General features: G+C 41.4%; 1 protein-coding gene across 1 annotated transcript; it reads right to left on the reverse strand.

Moving 5' to 3' along the window:
• Window positions 1–482: 482 nt before the first annotated feature.
• On the reverse strand, window positions 483–19008 carry DDX17 (DEAD-box helicase 17). The gene is made up of 13 exons (XM_051961966.1): window positions 18708–19008; window positions 14896–15046; window positions 13350–13449; window positions 12329–12462; window positions 11554–11619; window positions 11038–11179; window positions 10538–10698; window positions 10281–10453; window positions 10000–10110; window positions 9723–9784; window positions 9058–9117; window positions 4715–4951; window positions 483–3687 (listed from the first exon to the last, which is right to left on the reverse strand). Exons 1-13 carry the CDS (start codon window positions 18755–18757, stop codon window positions 3182–3184), a joined length of 1953 nt encoding a protein of 650 aa, XP_051817926.1. The 5' UTR covers window positions 18758–19008; the 3' UTR covers window positions 483–3181.
• Window positions 19009–19211: the final 203 nt, after the last annotated feature.

The raw sequence follows: 19211 nt of genomic DNA on the forward strand, positions 1-19211 counted from the left end.
CAATGAATGGGCACTGCCTCAAATAGATCTTTTTAAGACCTTGGCTTAAAAGGCCAAGGTCTCCTGCATCTAGAATCATCTCCAGGCATCCTGATCTTGTATCTTGCCACTGGACCCGGGTGGCTTGGAGGAGAGGCTGGTGATCCCGCAGCACCCCCACCCCCCCACCCCTCCCATCTAAATCCAATTCACTTGTAATGGTACCACCTCCCTGACATCATGGCCCTCCTTTGAGAACAAAGGACAAACACCACATCTTTGTCAAAGCTGGGAGTAAAATGCGAAATGGGTGACCTAGAATTTTTAAATTGTTATTCCCTTAAAAAAAAAAAGTTTTATATACACTTTGAGGGAAAAATATGCTGTACCTCTCTGGGTTTTTTGAGTCCTACACATTTTCCTTCCAGAGTTCTAGGAGACTGACCAAGATCACAGAGAGATGGACTTCCACTAAAATGAAAAGTAATGAAAAAACGGCAGTCTTATTGTCAACAGTGTTTTTATTTATACCTACAAAAGAAAACAAGATGGTATCAAAAGACAATTTACAAACTAAGAATAGTAACATAGCTTTTAATATCCTGTGCCTGAACATTACACATCTATGAATCTTTCAAGTCAAGTCTTAATGCAACAGGAATGTATTTGGAGACCAGTAGGGGCATGAACAAAAGCACTGATCACTCACTGGAAGCCACTGACCCTTCAGATAGAGAAAGAAGTCTGCAAAGCCATTTGTCAGGGAGGGGTCAGAAGTGACCCACTATTTCACATTAAGCCCCTCCCCCCAAAAGGGTTCAATGATACAAGTGCAGTTATCAATGCAGGTCCTTCTGCCTATATACAGAGCAGCAGCTGGAATCTGCATTTTGAACCAAGTGCATGAAGGCTGACGCTCGGGATGACACGGGAGGGATCCCCCCCTTGCAGATGTTAGATCCAAGCTGCGGTAGCTTTTGAGATGTGCTGTTAATCTCATTTTACAATGAAGCAGGAGCAAACGAAACGCTGTCTCGCTTGCCAGGAGACCCTTCTCATTAACATCAGCTTTAAGAGCTGTGAGAGGGCAGCCTACCTCCCTGGCGGACTTCTGCATGAGAACTCACAGGTGAACAGTTTCCCATCTGTTTGAAGGGAGAAGAAAACATCTACAACAGACTAATCAGTGTTTTGACAGCAAAAGTTTTTTGGGGGCCTGGGTTCGATGATACGAAGCACAGGGCAAACTTTTTGCCACAGTAATAGTGCCTTTCCCCACCTCCCACCCCCACATCCTCAACTTTTACAAGAAGAGAAGAAAGGGGCAGAGAGAAAAATGGAGGGTACGGGGAGAAAAAAAACATGAAGGCTAAACAGCTTACATGCACAGAATTCCAGCTTATGCTAACAACCTACCTGTACGGTGCACACTTAACCAGACCTTCGGAAGCCCTCAAGGGACCACCTCCCCCCCCTCCCCCTTTTTATTCTCCCCCTAAAGAAGCCTGAAAACAAAATCAAAGGGGGGAGCGGGGAGGCCACACCCAGATCTTATCAATCAACAAGCACACTCCTTCAGTTGAAGAAATGCAGCCCACTGAGACTCTGCACAAGCCCCTTCACTGCCCACAATAACACAGAGCCATTCGCACTGGCCTCTGGGAGAGGCATTTGGGCTTCTGCTGCTTTACCAAAGGATGCCAACAGTAACTAGTCAGGGAGAGATGAGAGAGATCGTATGAAATAAAGGCAGGGAATTCTCTCCAGGATCTGCTGTTCCTGGCCCATCTGCCAAATGAAGTCACATTAGAGGATAGACAACATGCTTAACTACAAACAGGAAACACTCACCTACCTTCAGATGAAGAAAGAGCAAATTAAATGCTTACGTTCCAGTCTTTCCTAACCTGTCCCTACAATACTACCTACCTGTAAAAACTGACCACAATAGGATCCTGGAGGAACATACCCAGAAGCTCAGTTATAAAGGTCTATAGAAAGGACAAGGGAAGTTTTAAAGCAATGAACTCAGAACAGCTCTGTCTAATCCCTTTTGGGTAAAAAGATACAGGGATGATAGAAAAAAGAAGTTCCACCCTAGCTCTGTAAACACCCGTGTTAATAAGAAAATCTCATCTGTGACCTAGTCAGCAAATTCTCTGCAAATTACCCGCAACTTTATCTTGCAGGATAAATGGATGGAATTAATTGATAAATAAAAGTCTACTTTGTTTTCATGGGCATTTCCATCCGTCCAGCCCACAGCAGCTATCTGGATGGAAACTGACTGCCACAGATGGTCCTAGCAATGTTAAGAATAGATACAGGCAGTTCCCACCCAGCTGCGGAGATGCTCTACTTTAGCCATCACAGAGAATACTCTCGGCCTTTAAAATGAATGACATTCATTTTAAAATCAGCTTGTATTCCTGGTCATAGTGAAATCCAGATTCTCAGCAATCTAATCTTTATGACTCTATGACTGACCACCAATGGCTGATTTTTCCAGTAAGGCGGACCCCATGAGAGAGGCTTTTTGGGGGAAGTGAGCCATAAGGGAGGTGGGAGGAGGCAGAGTTTAATACCCAATCCAATTGGAATTTGGTTGCCATGAAATGTTTAACAGGCAATCAACCACGTAAAACAAGCATACCTTAAAATATATGAGCTTAAAAATGGTGCCCAGTGCCCATTGTAAGAACTCAACTCCAAGCTAGTTTCAGAGAACTTAGAACATCACAGCAAATGCTCTGCATGCTCTCCCTACACTCCAGTCAAATGAGCACAGGAAAGCATCATGTGCTCTCCTGTGCCACACTGCAAATCTCCCTCCCGCCCAACTCCTTAACTTAGGCAAAACAAAAAATGGGTTAGGACTAAACTGCCTAATGCCCATTTTTTCTTTTAAAAAAGAAAAGAAAGCTCAGCTCAAATTTCCTCAACATGCAAGAAGTTGGAGGGGAAAAAAGGGAAACTTTTCCAGTCAGCTATGTATTTTTTTTTTTTTATAAAATTTCTAACATAGACTGGATCATTTTGGCGGGCAGAAGAAATCTGGCAGTGGAATTCTAACTAACCTGCATGAAAGACAAATCACAATGGTTAAAAGGAAAAAAAGGGGGGGGAGGAAGAAAGTAAAAAGGAAAAAGAGTTCCTTTAAATGTAAGAGGTCTGGACACGTCTCACCACCACCTGAGTGGTTTCATTTACGGGAAGGAGGGGGAGGAGGGGGAGGGGGGGGATACTGGTAGGCAGTCTGCCCCATGTAACCTATCATGTTAGTAGCCCCAGGAGGCTGTGGAAACTGCTGAGACATCAGAGGCTGAGGCTGCTGCCCTGACCGGCCCAGGCCACTATACTGCTGGCTGGAGCTCTGAGAGCTTCTCCCAGTTGAGGCAGTGCTACTGGCACCATAGGTACCAGCTCCATATTCTTGAGCTGCGTAGCCACTGGTGCCATAAGCAGCTGCCCCATAGGTGCCTTGGCCATAGGTGTACTGGCCCGCTTGAGCTCCAAAGGCAGAATTGGGACTGCCGTAGCCACTGCCATTGGCATAACCAGCTCTGTCCGTATCTCCACGATCGCGATAGCTTCCAGAGTCTCTTCGGCTACCATCTTTAACTCCTCGAAGCCTGCGGTCACATTCATCCTGGTACATCAGATTGGGATTGTTGACCGAGGAGGTGGTACGGTATCGAGAACGTCCACCTAATGGAAGGATACGTGGAATTACACGGTGCCTAAACATAGGATTTTAATACAACCCGATATACTCAGGTCAAGAGGACCTCATATTTTTCATATTCTTAATCTGAGGGGAACTCCCAAAAGTATATAGCTTTCTAACAAAAGTTATACAGCAATTATTTTTTTCTTTCCCTCCCCCTCACCCCCCCCCCAATTCTTCTGGGCCCGAGATGGGACTTTTTTTTTTAAATTACAGCTTTTTATTGACAAAACATATGCATGGGTAATTTTTCAACACTGACACTTGTCAAAACATCTGTTCCAACTTTTCCCCTCCTTTCCACTCCCCTTCCATAGATGGCAGGTAGTCCCATACATGTTAGATATGCTAAATATAACATATGTACCTATTTATATAGTTGTCTTACAGCAATTATTTCTAATAAATTTCTATAACTCCCATCTATTCTAATGAGGACATCCACAAAAGCTGGATATCACCCAGGGAAGTGATCAGTCAACTTAAGTCAACTAAAATCTTCAGTTACTCCCCATTTTCCTGCTGTGTATAGCAGTCTTTCTTACATTTACATTCAAGTGTGTAAGCTAAATAAGCACATTTTACAGGTTTTAGGGAATACATACCTGAGCTTTTCAAAAGTGATGGTCAGCTGCATTGAACTAAAGAGTGAGCTGACCCTGAAGTCATAAAGACCTGAGAATTCAAATCTGGTCTTAAGACACTTAACACGTTCTAGCTGTGTGATTCTGGGCAAGTCACTTAAACCCAACTGCCTTAGCAAAAGACAACAACAAAAACAACTCCCACAATTAGACCAAGGTTACAGCTAAGCAACCAAGGACTAAGTAATTTTCAATGGAGAAGGGGAAAAAACAAAGCTACAGTTTTCTCTTTTCTCCTCCTAAACTTCTAATAAAATACAACTTCCAGAGAGGTGGGTTTCACCTGTCTCCACTGGACCAAAGCAGGGGATTAAAATATTTGAAGTTCCATCTAAGGATTTGAAAAACCCCAGGATTAACTTACCCCCTCCTCCACCACCTCCTCTGTGGTCCACCAGCTGCATCAATTTCGGATTGATGGCCTGATTGGCCTCCTCTAACACTTTGATTAGTTCCCTAGCTTGTTTTAGGTTTCCTGGGGTGAAGAATGTATAGGCGGTGCCTTTGTTGGTGCTACGGGCTGTTCGGCCAATTCGATGCACATAATCTTCTGAGCTGTTTGGGTAGTCATAGTTGATCACAAACTTTACATCTTCCACATCTTCAGGACCAACGATGAATCCGGAGATGGGGGTTGAAGTGGTGGAAAAGAAGGTAAAGAATGTGCCAACGATAGGTGGGAAGCACGGATGTGGATGACAGCAAGAGGAGAGAAGATTAAATTAGTAACCACACTGAACAGAAACAAAACAGACTTATCCCAACAGAGTAAAAGAGGGAAAAACAAGATCAGATAATCTTGGGGATCCCATAAGTGGCACATCAGTTTCGAATGGATGCAGTAGTATTAATGCAACCATCTCATCAAAAGTGCCCATGTTAAGTAAATCAAAAGCGCTTCATGAAAAGACAGCAACTGTCCAAGAGAAACTCTGTTCAAGAGTCAAGTGAATTCCAGCCCACTCCTCTCCAAAACTCACTAGAACATGAAGCAAAATGATACCATCGTATAAATAAGGGCAAACCACTTCAACTCTGTTGGGAGAAGCCCAGCAAAATATAACAATATTACACACTTACCTTCAAATCAGTTACATGGCAAAAACACAGCTTCATATACTTTCTTATGACTACTTTGTCAAAGGAGTTTTACACCAAAGCATTTCATGTTATTTATTAAAATTCTCCCCATTGTTCAACTTTAGAAACACTCCTGCTACAAATTCTGTTCACCTAATTTTTTTTAAAACTTGAAAGAAGTCATTTTTTCCTACCTTTTTCTTCTAATTAGCTTGAAAACATATTACTCTAAAATTTTACTACACTACCAAGTCCAGTTTCTGATGATCTTGATCAACTCAAGGTTGTGGTTTGAACTCAACCAAAACTCGTCTAAGTGACCAGGGAATGAGATGAATAGCCAATTTGGAAAATGCCACGAAACCTTGAGATACATTCTGGCCATCTCTAAAAACTATGTAAATGTTAGTGTGGAAGTCGTAAGATAATCTATTTACTAAAACAAGCAAAGTTAAGACTGTCATTAGAGTCCTAATGTTTTGTGGAAAAAAAATCTGCATTTTACAAAGAATATTCAGAAAATATCCAAGATAAAACACAGATTTTTGTGATATAAATAATTAAAAAACATTCTCTGTTTGTTACCAGACCGATGCACACTCCCTCCTCCTTTGGGAAACCGCTGCAGCCGATCCCGTCTCTTTGCCTTTTATTTTTGGCGGCCTCCTTTCGAAAACTCCGCCCTCTGACACGGGACCACTGGAGCGCGGGGAGCATGCATCAAGGGTCCGTGGCAGTGAGAAGTCCCCACACACGCTCGCTCTGTGAACTGGCTTAGATGCTTCTCTGTAGCCCCATTTGGTTGCCAAGCGCCGGAGAACCTGGGTTCGGGTAAAAATTTCAGGTCCTCCAACGCCTCCCCCCGGGGATAATAGGGGTGATTGTAGAAAAAAATGAATAAAAATGCAAAAGTTACATCCAAAGGGTCAGACTGCATCTATTGCCCAGACTGCATTAATTTCAGGGGGAGATGATTTGAAAAAAAAAAAAATGTTTATGTAACTGTTGTTAAAGGAGATGGGAAGAAAGGGACGTTGTCTGTTTCTTATTACAGAAAAGGCTCCTCAGTCTTTGCTGACTCCTAAGTCCTGAATCACACCAGAAAGAGTGAGAAGGCAGATATCACAGGGGGCAGCGCGAGTCTCCAGCTAAGGTCGTTGATGTTAACAGAGCAAAAAAAAAAAAAAAAAATTGTGCAAAGATAGGACAAAGAGTAAGATATGGGATGGGAAATTTTGATCAACACAGCCACATCTTCAGAGCCAGGATAAATAGCAACCAACTGTATGCTCCTTGGTCAATCCCATTCCGCATGTCTGTCCAGCAGCAGAGCAAGTTGAATTATTGCACTGAATGCATGAAGTGCTTTCTTAACAGAAAGCTTTGGGGACTGTAGTCAATAGTTCAGATTCTAACCTTTGGGAACATCTGGGGGCAGGAAGGGGTCAGAGTTGGTGATAGTTCTCCAGACTAAAAAGGTGGTCCAGTGTACACACAAGAGCAAGTCTAGGATTAGGTTTCTCCAGCTAATCATGCTCTTTGTATTCGTGTGCCACAAAGGTATTATCTTGTTGCCTTTAGAAAAGAGGTAACGGGGACAAGAAAGTACTCTGGGCCACATACCCTTTTGGTCAGACCATCGAAAAAGCCCTATGGTTTGGTCTGCAGCTCGAACGATATTGGGGGAGGAGAGGGGCAAAGGAAGGGTGGGGAGTGGGGAACAGGATGGGGACAGAGGCTAAGAGATATGCTCATCTAGAGCGGCTCCGGACCACCCATGCAGAGATGCCCCGAGCCTGCACTGAGTGACGTGCAGCTGATAGCAAAGCTTCTGTTAGAAAACAAGACAAAAGAAATTCAATGTTTTTAGTTTATCCAAGTGAAGTTTAACAAAACAAGATTTTAGAAAGACCAGGGGAAGGAGCTTTTTCTCTTTGATAGTGACTAATGAAATTTGGGAGTTTTGAACTTACCTGAAGGGAGATTTAAGAAACCACTGTTTGCCAGGGAGGGAGAGAAAAGGCCTGGTGACTCCGCCAAAATAGTGCGCCCCTGTCTACTCGAGGTAGACGCCTTCACTTTCCAGATCTCAGAGGACCTTGGTCACAAGCTGGCCAGTTTATTTTGTCCTCCTTTTGATTTTACAAGGCAGCAAACAAAAGGGGCCCAAACAAGCACGGGTGCTGTTTAGTAACAAGAAACAGACTCAGAGACCTTCCCGGGCCCCTTCACTCGGGTGAGTGGGGGGTGGGGGGAGTGGGAGGCTGATTACAACATGGCGGCCAATTAGGTTGATAGGGGTGCAGGGGTGGGGTGGGGGTGGGGGGAGCTGCAGGTTTATTTTAACTGTCTAGGCGAGATGCACAAAGAAGCTACCAGCACATAGCAAGCCTGTTTAAAAATCACCATCACTGAAAGCTTTTCTTTTCCATAAAAACTGCTTCCAGGCCTCAGCCCCTTCTCCCAACAGGCCCAAGTTCTCGCTGCACAGGTCCAGACATGACCTTCTGAGGGCAGAGACAGTCTCCAGTCACAGCTGGGAAACCACCGCCTCTGAGAGGAGAGGCGATCGGCAACACTTTTCGGGTAAGGAAGAAAAGTCTGACGAGGAAAATCGCACCCACAGACCTGGGGCTTAGTCCCAACACTCATCTCTCGTTAGGTTCAATGCCTTCACCAGGCTTCTGGGTGTGCTTGCCTTTCTGGCCTTTCACCATTAAGACAGGGCTCCCAATCACAGAACCCTTCCACCGAGCTGGACTTAATTCATGAGCAAAGCTATCTACATACTTTAAAGTCGAGGCTGGCACTGCCAAGTCTGACAACCACGTTAAAAAACAAAGTGGCCCAGAAATGTCTGGGTACAAGTCACAGTGGAAGGCTGCCAGAAGATTCATTTTTAAAACTGGCAGTAAGTGTGTTTATCACAAAGAGGGAACTCGGTCCCCAAGATAATTTATTTTACAGCAGTCAGTGATAAAATGGGCAACAGTGATTGACTAAGCCATCCGTACACAGATATGCTCAAGTCTTAATTACTAAACCCCAACAATCCGTTGCAACAGTACTGTGAAGCAGAGGAAGAAGAGATGCAAACTAACTTCAGAGTTCTGCCTCACAGACAGGCAACTACCCCAAAATGGTTTGGAACAAGGGGGCAAATAACCTTTGTTCAGGTGGCCAACTATCAAGAAGAAAAGCTACGACGAAAATTGCAACAAAGCAATACGGCTCTTTCCTTGGCATACAGGTGAGCTGAAGATAGCCAAGATCAATACAGCCCATGCTGTCCAACCAAGAAGTCTGAGAACGCAAACTGGGGGTGGGCCAGAATCAACCGCTTTAACTGAATGTCTCTTCTCCCTCTTGAGTAGTCATGCCTAGGCCTTGCTGCAAACCAAAGCCTGTTTGTTAGGAGCAGGAAGAGACTTTGAACATGTTAAGAAAAAAAAAAAACACCAGTTTAAAAAAAAATTACTTGTGGGGAAAATCACGCTTTGCATTATTTTTTTTTTAAATATATCTAAATATACACACATAGAGTCTATTTTGAGGTAATAAATAAACCTCCCAACCAAAAAAGATACATATACCAGTAATAGGCAAGAGACACCTATCTGTACAAACCTAGCCCACGAGAGGCTACATCTGTAGCAATGAGGATGGGAGCCTTCCCTGAACGGAATTCTGAAAGACAAAAGTCCCCCCCACCCAATATCATGTTGAGTCAATAGAGCTAAAAGGCATGTTTTACAAGAAAATCCAAAAACATTTCTAAGTTTGATTGGGCCTTTCTTCCATTTTGTAAGTTTAAAAACTGAAGGTGTTTCTCCTCACCATCACCACCACCGAATGTTCCCCCTTTTATTACTATATATCTAACCCAGCCACCCCGTTTTCTAGACCAAATCTTAAGTTCAATTTAGAGATAGCAGGAAGCTCCATCAGGAATGGGGGAGCCAGGAATAAAGTTCTTTGGGGAAGGCAGGTACATTCTTTCAAAAAGGACATGCTTTATTCCATCTTAATGACAATGAACCGAAGAGAGAAAGAAGTATGAGGGGAAAGGGAACAAATAACAGTACAAAATTTTTGCTGACAGTGAGTGGTATTACTGAATCCTACTTGATGTAGTTTAAAAAACCACATTAGTTCCTTTACCATCATGATATTCCTTCCTTGAACATTTGTGCTACAAAGTTTAAAGCCAGAGCAAAGTGTTTCTGAGCTGAGCTCAACTTAAAAGAAAAATATTATTTCATCAAAAAGTCCAATACTTAACATCTACTCACCATTGAGTACCCAATCTCTTTCTGGTTGACTCTTGTCTCCATGGATACACATAGCTGGCCATCTGTCAATGAAAATTGACCTCCATTTTAGAAAACACATTGAAGAAAACAAAGTCAAGAAAATAATCGTAACCATCAATCACGTTTTAGTTTTGTCAAGGTTACCAAATCAATATATTAGTGTGACCACTTTGCAAAACAAAAAGCTAATTGCTGCTCCCATTTTAACTGTAGAATTTCTTACAGACTGAAGCTGACAGTTCAACACCACACTCACCCATCTCTGCGCATCCTCCGGGTCAGGTCATCACACCGTCTCTTTGTCTCCACAAAGATTATGGTCTTATTTTCTTTTTCAGCCATTATTTCCTCCATTAGCTGGATCAGTCTAGAAGGTAATCACAAATTCTAAGATGCTTACCAACCTAAGTTACAATGCTCACTGACCTTTTAGGTAACTTGAGAATGATTCGGAAAATCACTAAGAAACATTCAAATACCAAAAATTAAAGTGAATTGGCCTACTCAGTAATAGGTTATTTCAAAATAGCTCCATACTTGTGGTCCTTCTCACTCTCCATGCAAACATCCACAATCTGCAAGATGTTGTGGTTGGCACTCAGCTCCAGATTCCCCACATTGATCTGGGTATAGTCACGAAGGAAATCCTCGGCAAGCTGTCGAACCTCTTTTGGCCAGGTGGCACTCCACATCAGGGTTTGTCTGTCAGGCTAAAAGCAAAAAGAGAGAGTGATGCTGGATGAAGGAACTTTTATAGCTAGAGATTAAGAAGAAAAAGCATCAGTTTTACACACCCTGATTTGGTCCACAATCTTTCGAATCTGAGGCTCAAAACCCATATCAAGCATCCTGTCAGCCTCATCCAATACAAGGTAAGTACAACGACGAAGGTTGGTCTTTCCCGATTCTAGAAAATCTATCAGGCGGCCAGGAGTGGCTATGCAGATTTCAACACCTACAGAAAGAAAATTAGAGATGAGAAAAAACATTACTTACACTTTCAGACTTTTTACCCCCTATACCCAAATCTCCAATTATGTGGTGTCTTCCAATTACAGTACGAACTTTTCCAATCCAAAAACAATCTACTTTTTAATTGGTATATTCTTAAAAGTGAATTTTATTACCCAGTGAAGGGGGAAAAAAAACTATGGAAAATACATTTTTACTTTTATAATGGAAGCTAAAAGAAAAAAATGTTCTAATTTACAGACATCTGCTATGCAGAAAACCAGCTCTCTGTAAATGCACATGCGTTTTATACACAGTAAAATAGCTTTGGATTCCTTATTACCTCTCTCCAAATCTCGAATCTGAGGACCTTTCGGAGCACCTCCATATATACAAGTACTTTTTAATCGAGAGCACTTGCCATAATCATCAGCTACTTGCTGTACTTGCTGGGCCAGTTCTCGGGTAGGCGCCAGAACCAGGCACTGCAAAGTAAAAAGGACACCTGTAGAACACACCTTATGCATGTAAATTAGGGATTAAAATGAGATCCTACTTAACAAGCACATATGATTAAAACAAATTCTCGAACCTTATTTTCCATAGGGGATATTCACCTCAACATCATCAAACCATTACAACACATACATGTATGTCTCGCCTCACCAATTACCTTGTAAAGTATGTATATGTAAACATTGACTTTATATTTTCTTCTCTTGCTGTCCTATAAAAATCTAGCAAGGTGCTTAGCAACATACAGCATACGTTTGCTAAATACTCTCCGCATTTTAAGTGCTTACATGGTTTCTTAGGAATGCTTCTTAGTTTTAAAAAAATGAAACAGAGCAAGACTTACAATTGGGCCATCCCCCCTCTCCAAATATGGCTGATGGTTGATATGAACAATTGCAGGCAGCAAATACTGAAAAAGGGACAAAAAGAAAATTTCAATAGGATGTTGGCCTTTAGTTGAGCAAGACCAACTCCTATTTACAAAACATTTTTTTCCACAACAATCTTTTGATGTAAATAATATTACATAATGACATGAGATGGCTTAAGCTAAGAAAGTTTGCATAAGGGACTTCCAACACAGACTTCCTGAGTATTATATACCAACCAACACCCTCTCTATTACAGGACATTGTCTTTTCCCTTATAGCACAAATTAAATTCAGCTAAAACCCAGGGGGGGAAAGAAAATCTTCTAGTTCCTGTATAGTATAGCCAAGTTTCTGCCATTTCACCAACTAAAGCAAGTAGCAGTATCAACACAATCCTGCTCACTTAAATGTCATCTACATAGAAAACAATGGAGAAAATGCAATTTATCAACTGATTGAGAAAAGCTCCCATTTAGGTAACAATTGAAAGCTTATGAAACTTACCTCACAACAACACTGTGAGGTAGTCTATTATAATTCCCATTTTACAGAGGAAACAGGAATTACAGGAGAAACAAGGAAATACAGACACAGAGAAGTTGGGAACTTGCTAAGTGTACAATTAAAACCAGGGTCTCCTAGAGTTCTGAACTTCAGTGCACTTTCCACTAATCTCTCAGTATACAATTCAGCAACTCAGAGGCAGACTACAGGAATACTGTGAAAATGATGGTTCTTGGTACATACCGCCAAAGTCTTCCCAGAGCCAGTTTGGGCAATGCCCACCATATCCCGGCCACTAAGAGCCAATGGAAATCCCTGGCACTGAATTGGAGTTGGTTCTGTGAAGTTCTGATCCATTAACACATCCATCACATACTCTACAAGACAAAAAACCCAAACAAACACAATACTTCGCTCAAAATTTAAAATTTAACATGAGTAGCAGTCGTAGAGAACTCAGTTAAGGAATCTCATATTTTGCCACTTCCTATAACAATTTAGAGTTTAAACTCTACAGCAGTATTTCCCAACTGTTTTTGATCCCTAAACCTCCCTCCCCATCCTATTACCCATATTCAATAAGAATGGAAAGTGTCAAATTTTCCATGCATGTGCACCTAAGAAATAAAAAGATTTATGCATGTTCAGTAAGAACGGAACATGCATTTTCAATGGACACCAACAATTCCATCTTTCTGGTGGAAATCAAATGAAAAGACCAGACCAAACTCCCTTTGTATTCCACTGACTTGGTTGCCCACGGCATAGATAGCATTTATACAAGAATTTAAGAATAAAGAATTTCTGCTCTAAAGAATATCACAAAGTCTCTTAACAAGATCACATGAAATTCACAGAGAGAACGCTTGGCCCCTTGGTATCTACCAATCTCACTCTGGCAAGGTTTGCAATTCCTAAGAAGTTTATAACCTACATGACCCCCACATCATTCCTTTCACTTATGAAAATAATGTCCAGTTTATGTCACGGGATGCCAGACTTCACAAATGTGGACACACTTTTCCTGATCACCCATCAAAATCTGTGCACTCAGCATTTTCCAACATGACAACTGCTCATGTCATCAAGGTAAGGCTAGCTAATCTCTAGGTCTAATCTGAATAGAACTAGCAATTAGCCTTTCGGTCTATCCTTTAACCAACTAAATAAATTCTCCCCCTTCATTCATTTTTTCATTAGTGCTTTTCATACACAACAAATAAACATTTAGTTGAATAACTTGAGTAAACTGAAGATTACTTACGAGGAAAGTTAGCATGATGGAAGGCAAATACTGGCTTAGGACAAACATCTCCCCCTCTCACTGTGATCTCCTTCTTCCGGCGCAGTTCATCAACCTCATACTACAGTAAAATAAAACCAAGCAGCTTAGCATAAAGTTTCTATTTGGGATAGCCATTACCTAGCTTCCTTTAACTTGGCAACTATTAAAGGTAAGTTCCAATTCACTAAAATAAAACCCTAAGTGCATTGGAGGGTCTAGGAAACCTTTAAAATGCTGTTTTCTACCAACAGTTTTAAATATGCTTCAGCTTAATGGGCATCTTTTGAAGTGGAAAGAAGGCCAAGCCTGGATTCTTACTGCATGATCTTGGGCAAGTCACTTATCCTCTGCTTGTCTCAAATTTCTTCAATGTTCAAATGAGAGAAATTAACACCTATGCCTCCTAGGGCTGTTTGAGTATCAAGTGAAATAGCATTTGTAAAAGCACTTGGCACAGTGCCTGGCCCATAGCAGGCATTATATAAAGCTAGTTTGTTTTGTTTTTAAATTATGACTTCCTTTTGAGTAACTGAATTAAAATGCCACATTACCCTATAGCCCTTAAACTCTTTTGATGTTTCAAACAACCCTGTGAAATAATACTATCTCCATGTTACAAATGAGCAAGTGAGGCCATTGCTTAGCTTATTAACATCCATACAGTACTTATCTCTGCTCCTCTTCATGAAGGTAAAGCCCCCACATCAGCTACTGCTGTAAGGGGGCAGCTAGACAGAGCTAGTTTTTTTTTTGTTTTATTTTTTTTACTACAGACTTTTCTTAAAGAGGTAGGTGGTGGTTTTATTTGTTTTTTGAAATGTCTTCCCTCCTTAAACCCCTCCTAAGCCAGGTTACTCCCACTGTGGGGACTTTTGCCGGGGCAGCTTGGAGAGGTGGATGAGAGGAGAAATGACCTGGTCATAAAATATATAAAGAGCATTCTGATGAAGGCTTTGGTTTTAATCCGTATCATATTGTCTATAAACTCAGATTATTACTTAGTCAACATTTGGAATAAAAATAAGTAATCAGACTAGTCTGCTATTTTATAGTTGATTAAAGCAAATACTGAACTAAGTCTTCTTTAAGGTCTGTTGCAACTTTCAAATCCAATGGATCTGACCAAACATTTACAATTAGGAAAAATATCAGTTCTCATTTTCTGTTCTCAAACACTATGATAAACAGCAAATGCTATTTATATTTTCCAGGGATACTGAAATCATATTATTGCTAAAATGTATTTTACACCTAATCAATTCTAATAGAGGTAAAGATATAAAAACCAAAGTAAGGCAGGGAGGATCATCGATCAGTCAAGCATAAAAATTTACATATGTGTATGTTTGTATGTATATATGCATGTATGTACATATATAACCATCCTGCCATTCAGGTTTCTATTCTCAAAATAAGGGGGAAAATAGACTCACAGCTTGTTAAGACAAAAAGCACCACTTAAATATACTCTGACCTTTTAAAAATTTTCTTCAAATTTACAAAACCTACTATTAAAAAAACTTACCGGAGTAAGCCTGGCTACTTCAGGATGTTCCACATAAAAGTTCTTCTCAAACTTTGGCAGTTCACTCAGGTCCCATTTCTTTTTGCGCAAACGTTCCCCAGGATTACCAAATTTCTTTGGAGGCAGGCCTCCACCTCCTCTTGCTCCAAACCTAAGCCCATCAAAAATAGTCCACTTTATATTTTTCCAAAAAGTAGATCTTATTTTTTTAAAGTGAAAAATTATATAAAATATTAAATCTTTAGTGCCATTCCAGATAGCTATACTTGTAAATAAAACCTGGCTTCCAAATTCCTTCCTCATTAATTCCTGTTCCATAAAACTGAACATTAGAAAACCTGGAGTTCTTTCTCCCAGCTATTAGCATTAGGATGCCTCTCCTACCTCTTGTAGCATGCCATGCCTAATTAAGATTCTTCTTTCACAAGTCTATTCAGAATTGACTGCTGTAGAAGCAACTTCATAATTATTGCCTGAGTTTTTAAAAATTCAAATGATCTCCAACTTATTCCTACAACTCAAAGTATTCAAATAGCTTGATATACATAAATAATTACAATCTTCCTCAAATATAAATAGAAAAGGACAAAAAGGGAAATTATGTCTTGTATTAAGAAATTAAAATCATTGATGTTCTTTTCAAACCACTTATTTCACAAAAAAAAAACATTCACCAGTGGAAAAAATAAAAACCATAAAGTTCGTTCAAAACTGAAACCAGCAGAGACAGCCAGCCATTTTAGCTGAGTGGCTTACTAAAGGTTCTTTTCTTCAATCTCTGGATAAAGCCAGCTTGATATTTATTCATACAGAAGTATTAGGGGAAAAAAAAATGATTATTAGAGCCAGCAGATACTAAAGAAAATCTACATAAAATGTGGCCTATTTCCTCCTACTCTTTCAACTAAAATTTTGAAAAACTATTTGAAAATTTTGTAGTATATATTAAAAAGACAAATTCCTCCAGATAACTGTTCAAATTTGCTAAAAGTCATTTGTACCAGTATGTCAAATAAGGTCACACAAGCAAACATGGCCAATGTTTTATATTAATATATATGTATGTATATATTTTGCTACAATCCAAAAACCTGTGTTGACTTTAAACAACAAAACAAACAAGAAAGTTAATTCTTGGAAGAAAAAGATTTCATTCTTTTTATATGAATAATTCTCGAAGCAGTCACTTCAACGCCATTTTCTCTAGCCTAAACCGCCAGACTAATGAGGCAAAGGAAAACAGATTCTTCTTCAAACAGGAAAGCACAGGCTTATGTTTTGTTTTTGTTCTGAATTTAAAACTCCTGGCTATCTATTTTGAGCTTGGTTTTAATACACAGCCCTCTCTTTTTTAACTAACAAATAAATGATGGAATTTATTTTCTTAGGAAAGACCTTTGCTCTTGCTATTAATACAAAATACTTTTATTATTTTGCACTCAAGATGACAGTTGGTTTTAAAAACTTGCTTATGACACTTTATGCATTTACTTTCACAATGAGTCTATTTATATGACTGTGTTTATTAAACTGTCTTTAGTAATTTAAATTTACAAATTAGCAGTGATAATTATAATCTGTCCTGTTATAGTGGAACGTTTCTGGACACAATACAAATTGAAGACTATTCAATTCTAACAAATACTTAAATTGATAAAAGCCAAGTCAAAAATGTCCAAGTTCCAACTTTTTGCCCACATACGGATTTGTATAAATCTATGCCATCTTAAAGATAATTATGGTTAAGTGGACTTTGCAAGAATACAATTCAGAGGATCAGTATTATCCAACATTTATACTGGTTATTTTGGGATACTTAACATTTATGTAATTTTACAGAATTTCTGGGACATATATATAAAAAGGATGGTTAGCAGCTGTTAGCCAAATCTTTGTACTATAATCATAAAAATAACCATCTAAAATGTTCATCACTTGGCCATAATCATTCCAGTGTATGTGATGGGGGAAGGAAAAGGTCCCCTAAAATGGTACCATTTTATATGTAGCAAGAAATGAACCAAGAATCAAAAGCTTCAGATGGTAATATCTTAAGGCATGATGCATTATCATTAAATGTGTCTATGGCTGGCATTTATAAAGGAATAGACAAACTCAAACTTTGGCCTTTCCAACATACTAAAGTGACAGAGTCACAATAGGAATGATTCTATTTTTATGTATTTTGATACTTTAAATAAAAATCAGATTTGTTGATTTTATATTACCATGCTATGTTCTGAAAGTTTAGAATTATGCAGCATGTATAAAAATTTGAATCTAAACTTTTGCTTCCCCAAATTTGAACTTTTATGGGAAATGTATTTGACTTACTGGATCAAGGATCCAGAAAGAGAATGAACAGAGCCTTAAAAAATCAAAACCACAAGAGTGTTTTATCATTCAAAGAGGCAAGTAGTTAAATACGTTTATTCCCTTAACTGAGCCCCAAAGCACCTCTTCAATTAAGAAAGATGCTATCCAAGAAAAGATTCTACAAGTAAAAAGTGCACATTCCAAAATGGCAGCCTAGTTTCTTTGAATCTTCTCTAGAAAGAAAATTAACTCTGCACTGGTGGAGACCTCAATGCAACTGAACACAAATGTTTATTGCTTAATGCCCCACTAGCTCTCCCCCTTTTCTTCAAATCCTACCATTTGAGGAGAAAGGTCAAGAGTAAGACTGGCTAGCTTCCAGGTCAGGGTCAATCAATTAGTCATGTGACCTATCCAAGAAAGTCTTTTGACCTGGCTAGAAATATTCTGCTTCCAAGTTCAAGAGGAATGCCTGTGAAATGCAGCACTGTGCGAATTTAAAGGATTATTAACTTGCCAAACTGCCTTTAGCAAATGAAGACTTTGAACCCAAAACGCTAGACACAAGATCCTAGCTGGAGATAACAAGAAGCAAAGCAACGGATTGATGCATCAGAGGAAATGCTTCATTCCTTTCAATTCTAGAAACATTAAGTGTTCACAAGATACTAAATTCAAAAACAAAACCATACTGGCCACTAAAGACCTTCCACTTCCTCCTACAAGACATAATGAATATCACCATTTCTCCACCGTCCTAAGGAAAACACATTTTTTTCTGTAATAATCGTTTTAAATGCAATTTTAAAACTGTATCTGTCAGGTGGAGACTTTCTTCTTTTTTTTCCCCTCACCACCAGCATTCCCTTGGAGGTTGAGGCCGCGGAGGAATAGCGGTAACGTTCAAGAGATTCAGGATCAAGTCTCCCACCTGGGTCCGTCGGCTCCATTCCAAGGGGGACCTAGCTTCTTCCCCTCCCCCACTCCGCAATCTAATAGGATCTAGTGCTAATTAGACTCAGGCGGCCCCTTCCTTCACCCGGAGCACGCTGAGCCCCGCCCCCGCGGGGGTCCTCCCCCCCAATTCCTCTCCTTTAAGCGAGGGATACTCTTAAGGTCCACTTTCGGGGTATAGAAACAGGATGCAAAGACGCCTCAGTCTCAGTTTCCCCATCTAACAAAAAGGGCCACACTAGGGAACTTCAAAGACTCTGTTTTCCCAGTGTCCACGGGCCCAAAGGATGTCGACACCAACCCCGCCCCCTTACCCCAGCCACGAGAGTTGTAATCTTCTCTGAGTCTTAGTTTCCCCACCTGGAACGAAGGAAATGCTCGCATCGTTCCCTTCCCTTCCCCATTGTCCAAGGCCTTCGCGGGCTCCCGTTGTCCCCCGTGCCTCGGTTTCCCTGTTCGTTGCTGGCGGCACTAACCTCGGTCTCCGCCGTCGCAGTCACCAGCTTCCCCCCCCCTCCCTGCCTCGGTTTCCCCGTGCTTACCCTCCGCGGTCCCGGTCCCGGTCGCGGTCTCCGAAGCCGCCTCCTCGCATCGTGGCGCCGGGGTCGGACAACGGGGCGAGGCCGGGCGGGGGCCTGAGGAGGAGCGAGGCGGCGGCGGGGGCACAGGCCGCGCGGAAGGGCCCGGCGGCAGCGGCTGCGGAGGCCGAGGCCGGCCCGGGATTCGGAATGGCTCGCTCCTCGGCGACGTCTCCCGTCGTCGGCGTCGCCACCGTCGCCGGCGGTCGCGTCGGAGACGGGCGCGGGGCTGAGAGAAGGCGGGTGCGCTGCGGCGGCGGCGGCTGCTCCTTCCTCCCTCAGCGGCGCAGCTCCACAAAATGGCGGCCGCCGCGCGACTCGAGCGCTACGCACGACCGAGGCGGCACGTAAATCGCGTCCAGGAATGGCGCGCCCCTCCCCCCGCCCCGCACGGCCGGCTCAAAGCCATTCCCGAACGCAAGCCACGCCGATTGCGCAAGCGGCCGCCTCCCGCCGCCCGCCACGATG

The sequence above is a fragment of the Antechinus flavipes genome, chromosome 5 (assembly GCF_016432865.1).
Source record: "Antechinus flavipes isolate AdamAnt ecotype Samford, QLD, Australia chromosome 5, AdamAnt_v2, whole genome shotgun sequence".
In the NCBI taxonomy this organism is placed as follows: Eukaryota; Metazoa; Chordata; class Mammalia; order Dasyuromorphia; family Dasyuridae; genus Antechinus; species Antechinus flavipes.

What these genes read in the sequence shown, in the direction of transcription:
- DDX17 (XM_051961966.1), bottom strand. Translation starts at nt 18,757, where the DNA reads ATGCGAGGAGGCGGCTTCGGAGACCGCGACCGGGACCGGGACCGCGGA. An exon ending in GCTCTGGGAAGACTTTGGCG is followed by an intron (nt 11,620 to 12,328) that starts GTATGTACCAAG and finishes TCCCTTTTTCAG; the next exon opens with TATTTGCTGCCTGCAATTGT. An exon ending in GATTCGAGATTTGGAGAGAG is followed by an intron (nt 10,699 to 11,037) that starts GTAATAAGGAAT and finishes TTCTTTCTGTAG; the next exon opens with GTGTTGAAATCTGCATAGCC.